At 27.5% G+C, this 11816-nt stretch overlaps 5 protein-coding genes across 6 annotated transcripts; 3 read left to right on the forward strand and 2 right to left on the reverse strand.

Moving 5' to 3' along the window:
- Positions 1 to 403: 403 nt before the first annotated feature.
- Positions 404 to 2248, forward strand: LOC106785324 (39S ribosomal protein L15, mitochondrial). Its single transcript, XM_014745684.1, has 5 exons — positions 404 to 653; positions 890 to 1044; positions 1215 to 1380; positions 1542 to 1701; positions 1865 to 2248. The coding sequence occupies exons 1-5, from the start codon at positions 555 to 557 to the stop codon at positions 2164 to 2166; spliced, it is 882 nt and encodes a 293-aa protein (XP_014601170.1). The 5' UTR covers positions 404 to 554; the 3' UTR covers positions 2167 to 2248.
- On the reverse strand, positions 604 to 4123 carry LOC106785323 (WW domain-containing oxidoreductase-like). The gene is made up of 9 exons (XM_014745683.1): positions 3954 to 4123; positions 3775 to 3839; positions 3453 to 3689; positions 3176 to 3371; positions 2925 to 3110; positions 2604 to 2859; positions 2006 to 2492; positions 1854 to 1924; positions 604 to 651 (listed from the first exon to the last, which is right to left on the reverse strand). Exons 1-7 carry the CDS (start codon positions 4046 to 4048, stop codon positions 2283 to 2285), a joined length of 1245 nt encoding a protein of 414 aa, XP_014601169.1. The 5' UTR covers positions 4049 to 4123; the 3' UTR covers positions 604 to 651; positions 1854 to 1924; positions 2006 to 2282.
- A 473-nt stretch (positions 4124 to 4596) lies between these two features.
- Positions 4597 to 7163, forward strand: LOC106785354 (ubiquitin carboxyl-terminal hydrolase 46). 2 transcript variants are annotated; one of them, XM_014745741.1, is made up of 8 exons: positions 4597 to 4817; positions 5180 to 5260; positions 5351 to 5567; positions 5640 to 5720; positions 5790 to 6076; positions 6204 to 6341; positions 6426 to 6569; positions 6670 to 7163. In XM_014745741.1, exons 1-8 carry the CDS (start codon positions 4815 to 4817, stop codon positions 6775 to 6777), a joined length of 1059 nt encoding a protein of 352 aa, XP_014601227.1. In that variant the 5' UTR covers positions 4597 to 4814; the 3' UTR covers positions 6778 to 7163. The 2 variants fall into 2 exon arrangements, with proteins under 2 accessions (XP_014601227.1, XP_014601226.1); XM_014745740.1 differs by having other exon boundaries at positions 4598 to 4817; positions 5787 to 6076.
- A 134-nt stretch (positions 7164 to 7297) lies between these two features.
- On the reverse strand, positions 7298 to 8329 carry LOC106785355 (60S ribosomal protein L21). The gene is made up of 2 exons (XM_014745742.1): positions 8225 to 8329; positions 7298 to 7813 (listed from the first exon to the last, which is right to left on the reverse strand). Exon 2 carries the CDS (start codon positions 7802 to 7804, stop codon positions 7325 to 7327), a length of 480 nt encoding a protein of 159 aa, XP_014601228.1. The 5' UTR covers positions 7805 to 7813; positions 8225 to 8329; the 3' UTR covers positions 7298 to 7324.
- Positions 8330 to 8620: 291 nt separating this feature from the next.
- On the forward strand, positions 8621 to 11213 carry LOC106785360 (WD repeat-containing protein 74). Its single transcript, XM_014745747.1, has 8 exons — positions 8621 to 8789; positions 8878 to 9025; positions 9100 to 9195; positions 9290 to 9596; positions 9673 to 9770; positions 9870 to 10071; positions 10162 to 10443; positions 10586 to 11213. The coding sequence occupies exons 1-8, from the start codon at positions 8732 to 8734 to the stop codon at positions 10667 to 10669; spliced, it is 1275 nt and encodes a 424-aa protein (XP_014601233.1). The 5' UTR covers positions 8621 to 8731; the 3' UTR covers positions 10670 to 11213.
- The last annotated feature ends 603 nt before the right edge of the window (positions 11214 to 11816 follow it).

Here is an 11816-nt window from a genome sequence, read left to right on the forward strand (position 1 = left end):
TTATCATTTAAATTATAATTAATTCTAATCGCAATAAGAACAAATTTACAATAACTTCGAGATGTACGCGAATCGAGATATCGAATTTAAAATTATTTAATCATTAGCGTTTATTTTATGTCAACAAATGTATTATTGCTTAAATAATAATTTAATATATTAAAAGAAAGTATTTATAGTCATATTTTATTATTATCCTAAATTATTTGCTATCTAATATTCAAACAAATGCACTTTTATTCAAATATAATTAATATTTTTAATATTTCAATTAAATTTTTCTATTTTTAGTTTTTTCTTTTAATTTGTATTCTCTAAATTTTGCATTTAATAATTAATACTATTTATTTTTTTTTTAAATGATATGTATAAATCTTGCAATATATATATGGTTAATAGAAAATGGAGGGGATTATCCCCACCATAAGTGAACGATACACACTAACCATTCATACAATTGTATAATGTACTACGTGGTAGTATATTTTTTAAAGTGAATAATTCATTTTAAGTAATAATTATTATAAAAGATTACAATATTAATTAAATTTAAAATGGCAAGAAATGGTAGAGATTTGGCATTATCTATGCTAAGAAGTTTACCTCGAGTAGAATTGTCAAATCTTCGACCTAACCCCGGTTCAAAAAAGCCTGTAAGAGAGAGAAATGTTTTGTTATTTTAATTTAATATTTATATATATTACTATCTATAATCAATTTAATAAAAGTAATAGTTTTACGATTTTAAATATTATTTTTGTTATTATTAAAATCAAACATATGTTAAATATAAATGACTAGTTTATATAACCTTGAAAATTGTATATTATGTGATTGTTGAAATATATGAAATAATATATTAGTTTTAATTTATTTATATTATGTTTAGTCAAAAAGAGGTAGGGGTCAACACGGAGGAGATAAACATGGTGCAGGAAACAAAGGTTCCGGTCAAAGACAAAATTATATGAGACCTGGATTTGAAACTGGGAATACTCCATTTTATCTTAGATTTCCAAAAGAGCCTTATTATAAAGGACATCAGTAAGTACGATGTTGATTATTGTCCCAAATGTATAACATGTATAACACATCTCAATGAAAATTAGTGTATCACAAAAATGTGACATTAATAATGAATGCGTTAAGATTTATTTTAATTGGTAATTATATATTTAGAAGAAAGAGAATTATGCATTTGTTTGTGGTTACAGCTTAAGAAGACAATATCCACCACTTTCTTTGAAAGAGCTACAAATGTTCGTAGATACTAATAGGATAGATTCTAGTAAACCAATCGACCTGGCAACTATAATAAATACAGGATTATATAACTTTAAAATTGATTGGAAACATGCTGGAGTACATTTAACGGATGAGGTAATCAAATTTATTATATTAACATGTTAAGCACAGAGTCTCCTTTACTTACGTGGCCTGAATGAAAAGTATACTGTCAGTCACTAGTAACTAACTTAACATGTTCAGAAAAATTATTACTGTTTGAAGGAGAGAAATATTAAAAAACGTACTTTTTTAAGGGCTCAAATATATTCAAGGCAAAAGTCAACATAGAAGTGCAGTGGGCTAGCGAACCTGTGATTGCAGCAATTGAAAGAAATGGTGGCGTTATCACTACAGCTTATTATGATCCAAATTGTTTATTCGCTTTAAACGATACTGAAAAGTTCCTTCGCAGAGGTATAGTTGTTTTTGATTGTTTAATTTTCTTTTTCTTTTTATGGCTATATAGCTTCATATATAATATAAAAAATCAAAAACATATATTTTTTACTTATATATATATATACATATATTATTTTAATAATATTATTTAATAATAAGATATTTACTTAATTTATAGGCGATCCAATACCACGTAGATTATTACCACCTGCGGATTGTTTAGAATATTATTCGAGTGCTGCAACAAGAGGATATTTGGCGGATCCTGAAAAAATTTCTCAAGAACGTTTAATATTATCGCAAAAATATGGTTACGTACTTCCAAAAATTGAAGATGATCCAGACTACAAAATGTTGACCGAACGTAAAGATCCACGACAATTATTTTATGGCCTTGAACCAGGTTGGGTTATTAGTCTTGTGGATAAAGTAATTCTCAAGCCAAAGGCGGAATATTTGAAAGAATTTTATGCTAGTTAAAATATTGTATATTTTATGATTATAAAAACACCTTAGACCTTATATTAAATCATTTGAAATATACATATATATATGTATAAAAGAAACTATATATACTCTTCCCATTTTTTACCAAATTATTTCAAAGTTAATGCTTCCCAAAGTTTATCTTTTTTCATAACATTTATAATTAAATCTTGAGAAACGGACCATAGTCTGCTTGCCAATGCGGAATCTATTGCTGCAGTCGAAGGATCGCAACGATAACAATTATTAAAATAAAGTCCCGTCGCTCCTTCCAATTCTGGTGCAGTTGCACAAAATATTGTTGTGCTTGCTGCTTGTTGCTAAATCAAAAACAAAAACAAAATGTAAAAAAAAACAAAAAATGTATGAATTAATATGTAATCTACTTCAATTAGCAATCTCTTTGATTCAATAAAAAATTGTGAATATACCAGTGATTTGGTGAAAGGTCTCACTATGGCAAATAATAGTCGGAATATCCACGAATAACGAGATAGAGATGAAGAAACCATATTACCAGGATGACAACTGAATACACTTACTGCGGGCCATTGCTTAGATAATTCTTGAGCAAATAATATATTATAAAGTTTAGAATCGTTGTACGCACTCATTGACCAATAATGATATTTAGGTGGGGATAAAGTTAAAGGATGAATATCTTCGACGTGTTGTATAGAAGAAAATCTATGAGTTAATAATAATAATTATTTAAAAAAAAAATTCGAACGTAATTAATCTATCAAAATTACCTATGTGATTCACTGGAAACAATTACTATTCTTGCATTGTAACAACTACGAATCGGATGCTCCAAGAAAAGTGTAAAATAAAATTGTGAAAGATGATTAACTTGGAATGTTCTTTCATAACCATCTTTTGTAAGTTCGTATGGAATCCCAAATACACCGGCATTCAATATTAAAATATGAAGAGTTCTAAAAATGTTATATTAATTAAAATAATATTATAAAATTTATACATTTATTTAATAAATTATTACCTATATTTTTGTTTGAACTTTTCTGCGGCATTACGTACACTTTGCAACGATCCTAAATCTAATTCTAAGACTTCACAATTAACATTTTCTTTTTCTTGTTTGATTTTTTTCACTGCCTCTTCGCCCGCCTTAACATTTCTACAGGCAAGTATAACATGACAGCCATGTAAAGCTAATGATCTAGCAGTTTCAAAACCTAAAAATTAATGAATGTTTACTATTTCATATATAAACAAAAATAAAATAACAAATATATTTATAAATATACATTAATTACCTATTCCCGTATTAGCACCAGTGATAAGTGCTAATTTATTACGTAAATCACGACCGTATAAAACAGAAAGGGCTGTACTACTTCCATCGAATCTTTGTCGTACTGGTTGTGAACTTTCCCTATATTCGGTGGCAAAAGCTAATCGAGGATCGGTGTAAGTAGTAGTACGATTCATGTGATCAATGAAGAGAACTTTACCATCGTCAGAAATACATCTTTCCCATCCAGAAGGTAATTCTAAAAAAAAAGTAATAATACATTAATTTGTTATTACTTAAAATGAATGAATTTAAATCTGTATAATATTAACTATAATAAATACCTCCTTCTACGATTTTCTTGCGTTCAGTTCTAGGATGCGTCCACTGTGTACCTTTTGTGTAATGACTATAAAAAACAGTAATTATTTTGAATGATAATTAAAATGTATGAAATTAATGAACTAACCATAAAAGTGTTAGTATTACAAAATAATATTAATAATAAACCACAAATATTTACTTGACATAATAAACGTTTCCATCAATAGTAGCTCTTTCTTCCCACCCAGGAGGTAATTCGTCCTCGCTGTCAGAATCATTAAGAACATTTACCATTTTGACACTACAAAGCAAATTTCATATTATCAATTAAAATAACAAATTTCCTTATCAAACGCTAGGGAAATTTGTATTTTAAAATTTAGCGGGTTGCCAAACTTCCTAGCCGCCATATTTAAATTACTATATGACATTTAATCAAAAAAGAACCAATCGTTAATGCTGATCTTTAAAAACCAGTACTGTTACATTAAAAATATAAATTAAATAATAATCAATCATTGTGTGTACAGTCAATAATATACAACAATACAATTTTCTCAATCAAAGGTTTGAATATTGAAAATTTTAATGAATCAGAGAGTTACATTTTTTTTCTAAAGTTAGACTAATTCATAAATTCCATGTTTGTATGAAATTATAGTAATTCAAATCTGTGTAATGAATGAATATAATGAAATTATATTGCATTACAAAGGTATTTGCTTTTATTTTTTTTTAACAGAAAATTTAAAGACCCAATCACACATTTATTTTTGTTTCTATTTGAAGATAACTTCTCTCTTATTCATATAGATGGTACCATATACATATAATACACGCCACACGCACACATATATATGTGTGCTAAAGTAAATGCGCAACTTAGTCTTTTCTTAGAAGAAACCTTTGAGTATAAAATTCTGCTAACTTTTATTGACATATTTAGATTAATCGACGATTTTAGGTAATGAATCATTAAATTTCATTAAGATGGAGTTTATATCCTTGATGAATTTTCTCTTAAATATTCGATATACAATTGGGGATAGAAAATCATAAAATGGTAAGTGTCAATTTAATATCAGTTCAAAGGATATGTATACTATTAAACTGATAACAAAATTTGTCTTTTCTGTTTTACATTATTTTACTTGAATTTCTTATTTAATTGTTACATTAATCAAATTGTTACGTTAATTAAATTTACCTTCCGTTCTATGTCAATTCTTTTTAATCTTTAATCTCTATGTATAATAGAATTTATGCTGCTTAGATAGCAGTGTAAATATTTGGAAAGCTAGTGACAGTTAAGATTTTTCATATCGCTTGTTCCACTACTTCTAATTATATTATTTGTTATTATTTTAATTATTTCTGTCGTTATATTACTTGTTTGATATTTATTTATGTAAAATGTTGTTTTAGGGTGCAAACATATCACAATTAGAAAGAGATATCGGCTCTGATCAGTTTCCACCAAATGAACATTATTTTGGTTTAGTTAATGTAAGTAAAAGTTATCCTAATAAAATTTCAATATCGTTGCCAATACATTTCTTAATGTATCAATTAATTATAAAAATTATTTCTTTCTAGTTCGGTAATACTTGCTACAGTAATTCGGTATTGCAAGCTTTATATTTCTGCAGGCCGTTTAGAGAAAAAGTTTTAGAATACAAAGCTAGAAATAAGAGAACCAAGGAGACATTGTTAACATGTTTAGCTGATCTATTTCATAATATTGCAACGCAAAAGAAAAAAGTTGGTTCCATCGCCCCTAAAAAATTTATCGCTAGGTTAAGAAAAGAAAAAGGTTTGTTGTTTTATCTTTTCATTTCATGTAAGACTAAATTAATTATTAAAATTATTACTTTCTTTTTTTCAGAGGAATTTGATAATTATATGCAACAAGATGCCCACGAATTTTTAAACTTTCTTATTAATCATATAAATGAAATTATTCTGGGTAAATATTTCAAATATAATTTTCTTTCCTTTGTAAAATATATTTATATTTACTTCTTATTTTTAGCAGAAAGAAGTCAAACCAAACAAACAGGAGGAAAGGGTGCGGGCGATGCTGGATCTCCACCAGAACCAACATGGGTCCATGAGATATTTCAAGGGATATTGACTTCTGAAACACGCTGCCTTAATTGTGAGACTGTTTCTAGCAAAGATGAGGATTTTTTTGATCTGCAAGTTGACGTAGACCAAAATACTTCTATAACATACTGCCTGCGCTGCTTTTCTAATACAGAAACACTTTGTAGCGATAATAAATTTAAATGTGATCATTGTAGTAGCTATCAGGAAGCTCAGGTATACTTTTGATCTAATATTTTTTTATCATTTAAAAAAGTTTTTTATATTAAATTAGATAATCATTGATCAAAATTTTGAAATTATTCAATTAAATTAATATATTATTTGTTGCTTTGTCCTTTAGAAACGAATGAGAGTTAAGAAACTTCCCATGATCTTAGCATTACATTTGAAAAGATTTAAATACGTGGAACAGTATAACCGACATATTAAAGTATCTCACAGGGTAGTTTTTCCATTGGAATTGCGGCTTTTTAACACTGTAAATATTACCAAGAATTTGTTATACGTACTACTTTTCTCTATCTATGAATATTTTATAAAAACAAAATTTATTTTGTTGCAGAGCGATGATGCTGTCAATCCTGATCGCTTGTATGATTTAGTTGCGGTTGTGATACATTGTGGAAGTGGTCCGAACAGAGGCCACTATATTTCTATAGTCAAAAGTCATGGATTTTGGCTGCTTTTTGATGATGACATGGTTGATGTAAGATGTACATTTATACGCAAAAATTATTTTGATATCTTAAATATTTTAGTAAAAAAAGAAAGGGAAATAATGTTGTTAGTTTGATATTATTTTTCAGAAAATTGATGCATCAACTATAGAGGATTTCTATGGGCTCACATCAGATATACAAAAGAGTTCAGAAACTGGATATATTTTGTTTTATCAATCAAGGGATTGTAGTTAAAAATTATTCAACATAAGAAAAAAAAAGAATTTAAACTATGTTAAAAATAGTCATTATCATTTAAAATTAATATAACTCTCTAAATTAATTTCTACAACGTTCTAATTGTACAGTCGCAAAAAAGAGAGAGAAAGATTTTATCTTTTAAATTTAATTATGTATATGAATCTTTCTTCTTTTTTATTAAAACAAAAATTCCAACGCTTAATTATTTAATCTAAGAATTGGTTTCCTAAGTAAACAAGAAAAAAAAAAAGAAAAGAAAAAGCAAAGAAACGTTTATTATTTGTTATATGAATGTTATTATACTATGTTATCTGAGAAGAAGTATTAACTAATCTTATATTAAATATAAGTGAGAATTAAAGAACTTTATGAGCATAAATTGTTGAATTTATTCATTCGTATGAACCCATTCGCTGTTAATGTCATATATTTGCAATGTGCAAATTTCTATTGAAATTAGAATAGAAAAAATAAATTATATCTATAAGGAGTATAAAACAATAAAGATAATTAGTACTTTAAAAGATATTTATTGCAACACTTAAGCAATAAATTCATAAGGAATAGGTGCTAATAAGATGGGTGCCTCGCGTCCTGAAACAATATGAGCTTTTGATGGTTCGGCTGGTTGTCTTTTAAGTTGAACTTGGACTTTGTTTTCTTTGGCTTCTTTCCTAAGCCTTTCGTTTTCCTTAACACGTTTAAGGAAATCTTCTCTACATTTGGAATGAGTAAGATGTTCAATGCGTACATTGATACGCTTGGCAATGATGCGTCCACGTACCCTCTTGTTAACAATAACTCCAAGTGCATGAGGTGTTACATTGAATACGCGTCCTGTCTTGCCATGATAAACTTTGTATGGCATACCCTTCTGAACTGCTCCGTTACCCTTGATATCAACTATGTCACCAACTTTATAGACTTTCATGTACGTCGACAGAGGAATAGTTCCATGTTTACGGAATTTGCGGGAAAACAAATCCCGAGTACCACGACGATAACCTTTTGAATTAGTCATGGTTTAAGACTGAAAAAATGTTTCATAATTATTATATATATAAAGAAAAATTCTCTTGCATGTTACAAAATGCAGCTGTTTCATATTCAACATAACACTTTTCACATGACTGAATTATACTTTTATACGAAGTACCATAAACGATTATAAGCAATAATTAACATATAAAGCTTTAAACGATAAAAATATTACATTAAAAGTTTTTCATAAATTTTCGCTATTACAAGTTTCGTCAAAACACGTGGTCACTTTTTAAAAGTCGACGGATTATCTGCATTTCGATATTTCTAATAAAAATATGTACAATGTAATATGCAAAAAAAAAGATATTTTATTTTCCGCATAAATATTATTAATATATATATATATATATATACGTCGATATAATAAAATATTAAATTATTATCTTCTACTACTAACCTCTATAACGACAATTAATGGCGAACGCAAGCTGGAAAGAAAGACATTCGAAACTCTTTTATTTAAGATGGCGTAGATGGCGCTAACACTTCATCTTCATTTTGTAATTTGGATAACCTGTTAGAAATAATATACTTTCCTTTTGACCAATCACGATTTTCAAATCATTACCGCAAAGACTCATCTGAGACTGGATTAGTTGAAACGTATATATATTCTTTATGACCAATCACAACCCTCGAATTATCATCGCTAAAATTGAATTGGCTAAAACGCGTGCATATTGTTTCTGACAAATTACAATTTTGAAATTTATTAACGCTTAAAATAAAAACATTCCAAATCTATACAATGCTAACAACATAAAAATTTTAAAAATGAAATAAAAGTTTGGCTAGCCTGTATGTCAGTTCGTGCTATTTGTAATTTTTCACGTGGTTATTCTAACCTAGTTAATAATTATTTTAAAAATACTTAGTAGTATTGTATAATTATTAATAGTTAAGTATGAATTATAAAGATGATTTTGACATTTTTGTGGGTGGCAAATCAGGAGTATTCAAAGGTTAATTTTAATGCAATACTTCTAATGAAATTAAAAATTATTCTTTTCAATTACATTGTTTTTAAAATATAAAATGAATTCGTTGTAGGAATTAAAATTGGACAGAAGGAATGTGTGCAGAAAAATTTAAAAAGTTTTATATCAATTGGTTATAATGATGAGATTACAACAGCGAATTGGGGTGATGACGAAGAACGAGATATACTCATAGCTTATGGTACAAAAGAAACAAGAAGGTATTAAATACATTACATTAAAAAAATTATCCTTTTTTTAAGTGACACTAATAAACATGTTTAATATGTTATAGTGTTAGCATTTATGATACCGAAAACATGTCATTTAAAAGCACATTTGTTTGCGATGTTGGCAAAGGAAGTATAAATAGCATATCAAATTATAATGGGTAAATAATTATGATTATTTTTATAATACTCTTATTATGTTCTTATTACAAAAACCATCTTTGAATTATCGAATACGTATTCAATATTTATTAGGTCAATTTTGACTGCAATTCATTCTGGCGAAATAAAAATATGGAATTTTAACAATCAAGACAAAGTAATATTAAATGCCGGTGATAATTTACATAGAATGCGTCATTCTAATATAAATAAGAATATAATAGCAACCGGTGGCAAAGAAAATGGATTAAAATTGTTTGATTTGGAGAAAAAAAAACAAATTTTTCATGAAAAGAATATACCGCATGATTTCTTAAACCTGAGAGTACCTATTTGGATTTCAGACATTGCTTTTCTTCACGACTCGCATAGAGTAGTCACTGTTAGCAGATTTGGACATGTATGACTTTTTAGTTTCTATGAATATTTCTTGATCTAAGTTAAATACTTGTATAAATTTATAAAATATATTTTAGATACGTTTGTATGATCCTGACGCGCAAAGGAGACCAGTTTTTAATTTAGAAATAAAAGATGAACCCCTGACCGCTGTGACTGTACCTTATAAAGAAATGTAAGAATTTGTATAATAGATAAACATATATATACATAAAATTATATTATATTATTTTATAATATAAAAATATATTTACACATTATATATATACCATAGGCAAGTCATGGTAGGGTCAGGTAAAGGAATGATGAAACTTATTGATTTACGTAAACCTGGAAAGATACTTCATACGTATAAGGGCCTGGTTGGTAGCATAACTGGATTAGCTTCTAGTAAAGCTGGACCATACGTAGTTAGCACTTCTATGGACAGATATTTGAGAGTGCATCATATTGACACAAGACAAATGCTTAAAAAGGTAATTTCATGAATATAAATAAATGTAAAGATATTATGAGTGTATATCGACATACATTATTCTGTGTTAAATATTATTTTGTTCTTATAGGTTTATCTGACTTCAAAATTAACATGTTTAGTATTGAGATCAACATTTTCTCCAGAAACACAGATCGACAATTCTGATAAAGTTCAAAATAATAATGGCATTAATAACAATGACAACGAAGTTATCTATTTAGATAATAAATCAGAGGATTTAAATGGCGATGCAGAATACGATGCATTATTTAATAAAATGGAAGTTATTACATCTAAACAGAATAAAACAACAAATTTGTGTTACAAAGGAAAGAAACGTTCTAAAAGTGCTTCTTCCATAAATCACCCAGTAAGTAATTTTCTATTATTATATGTATAGGGTATTCATGGTGTTCCTCGTCCTGTATGTATTTTTAACATTATTATTATTATTTATACAAATGTTTCTGAAAGTTCTTACATATTTAATTTGTTAATATTTACTTTTATAGGAGGAGTCCAAAACGTCTAGGATATTGGAATCTTCAAGTACTATTATAAATAGTAAAAAATTAAAGAAAAGAATAAAAAGTTGATATCCACAGTAATAAATAACAAATTGTATATAATCGTCAAAAGTTATTGAAACTAAATGCACTTTCATACATCATAAATACGTTTCCTCATTTTTCGTAAATGTTAATTTACAAGGATTGGAAATTTAGATAAGAATAAAAGTAAACGATATAAATATTATATATATATCATAGTATATTCTATCGCTGAGCACTTTTTGCATTTTATAAGTTACATGTGTGTGAGAGAGCCAAGGATCATGCGCTAATCACTTTGCTCAGGTTACATAATATTTTAAGATGCAATCACGGTAACTAACTACAACACAAGGTTCTTTTTTTGTGGTGTATCATACAATTCATTATTAATATCTCAATAAATTATATTTTGGTTTTTTTTGCAATGCAAGTACTGCCACGTCCAAAATCTTCATTTTCATTTATTTTTAATGTTTTTCTTACCGAATTAGATCTAATTTCTTTTCTTTTCATTTTTCCATAATATAAATTTGTTGCTTCTCGCTTGTCCAAGTAAAATATTACAGCGAATTTTAAAAAATTATGATACAATATAATATAATATGTATGCGAATCAATCTCTTTCTCTTTTTTTCTCTCTCTCTCTCTCTCTCTCTCTCTCTCTCTCTCTCTCTCTCTCTCACTTTCGCTCGTTCTTTCTAATTATATTTTTATTTCATATATAGAAGTTTGTTTAAGGAAAGCGCGAACGTGACTGCTTGCAAATTTGCAGTAGTATATATTTTGTACTAAAGAGATTTAGATTAACTACTACGGCACGTTTAAAACTACGCGGATGTATAGTTTGTTTCTCATGTACAAAAAACTCCATCATTATCGTTATCATCAATCCATTCTCTCATAATTTTTATCGCAATATTTCAATTTTAATTGCTCTATTTTTCTCTCTCTCTATCACTCAAATTTTCTTCTTTTTCAAATTACTGTTGTTGTTGCTGTTATTATCAATGGAATATTTAATCTTACATGGATAAACATATACAGGAATATAATTTCACTAAATTATAGGCACTGGCTCTTCACTATCAATTATAGCGACTTCTTTTACCATTATTTTAAATAGATAAAAAGAGGAACGTTAGTGCCAAAAATAGAAATGAATATTAACAAACAGGCCATTTATATACAT

The sequence above is a fragment of the Polistes canadensis genome, unplaced genomic scaffold (assembly GCF_001313835.1).
Source record: "Polistes canadensis isolate GaletaPanama2010 unplaced genomic scaffold, ASM131383v1 scaffold_48, whole genome shotgun sequence".
Classification (NCBI taxonomy): Eukaryota; Metazoa; Arthropoda; class Insecta; order Hymenoptera; family Vespidae; genus Polistes; species Polistes canadensis.

Excerpts from the sequence above, each read along its gene's own strand:
- LOC106785324 (XM_014745684.1), top strand. The coding sequence starts at position 555 with ATGGCAAGAAATGGTAGAGATTTGGCATTATCTATGCTAAGAAGTTTA. Across the intron at positions 1,045-1,214 it reads CCTTATTATAAAGGACATCA|CTTAAGAAGACAATATCCAC; the intron begins GTAAGTACGATG and ends TTGTGGTTACAG. Across the intron at positions 1,702-1,864 it reads TGAAAAGTTCCTTCGCAGAG|GCGATCCAATACCACGTAGA; the intron begins GTATAGTTGTTT and ends CTTAATTTATAG.
- LOC106785323 (XM_014745683.1), bottom strand. The coding sequence starts at position 4,048 with ATGGTAAATGTTCTTAATGATTCTGACAGCGAGGACGAATTACCTCCT. Across the intron at positions 3,690-3,774 it reads CAAGAAAATCGTAGAAGGAG|AATTACCTTCTGGATGGGAA; the intron begins GTATTTATTATA and ends CTTTTTTTTTAG. Across the intron at positions 3,372-3,452 it reads TGGTGCTAATACGGGAATAG|GTTTTGAAACTGCTAGATCA; the intron begins GTAATTAATGTA and ends ATTAATTTTTAG.
- LOC106785354 (XM_014745740.1), top strand. Across the intron at positions 5,721-5,786 it reads TATAAATGAAATTATTCTGG|CAGAAAGAAGTCAAACCAAA; the intron begins GTAAATATTTCA and ends TCTTATTTTTAG. Across the intron at positions 6,342-6,425 it reads AATTGCGGCTTTTTAACACT|AGCGATGATGCTGTCAATCC; the intron begins GTAAATATTACC and ends ATTTTGTTGCAG.
- LOC106785355 (XM_014745742.1), bottom strand. The coding sequence starts at position 7,804 with ATGACTAATTCAAAAGGTTATCGTCGTGGTACTCGGGATTTGTTTTCC.
- LOC106785360 (XM_014745747.1), top strand. The coding sequence starts at position 8,732 with ATGAATTATAAAGATGATTTTGACATTTTTGTGGGTGGCAAATCAGGA. Across the intron at positions 9,196-9,289 it reads AGCATATCAAATTATAATGG|GTCAATTTTGACTGCAATTC; the intron begins GTAAATAATTAT and ends AATATTTATTAG. Across the intron at positions 10,072-10,161 it reads CAAGACAAATGCTTAAAAAG|GTTTATCTGACTTCAAAATT; the intron begins GTAATTTCATGA and ends TTGTTCTTATAG.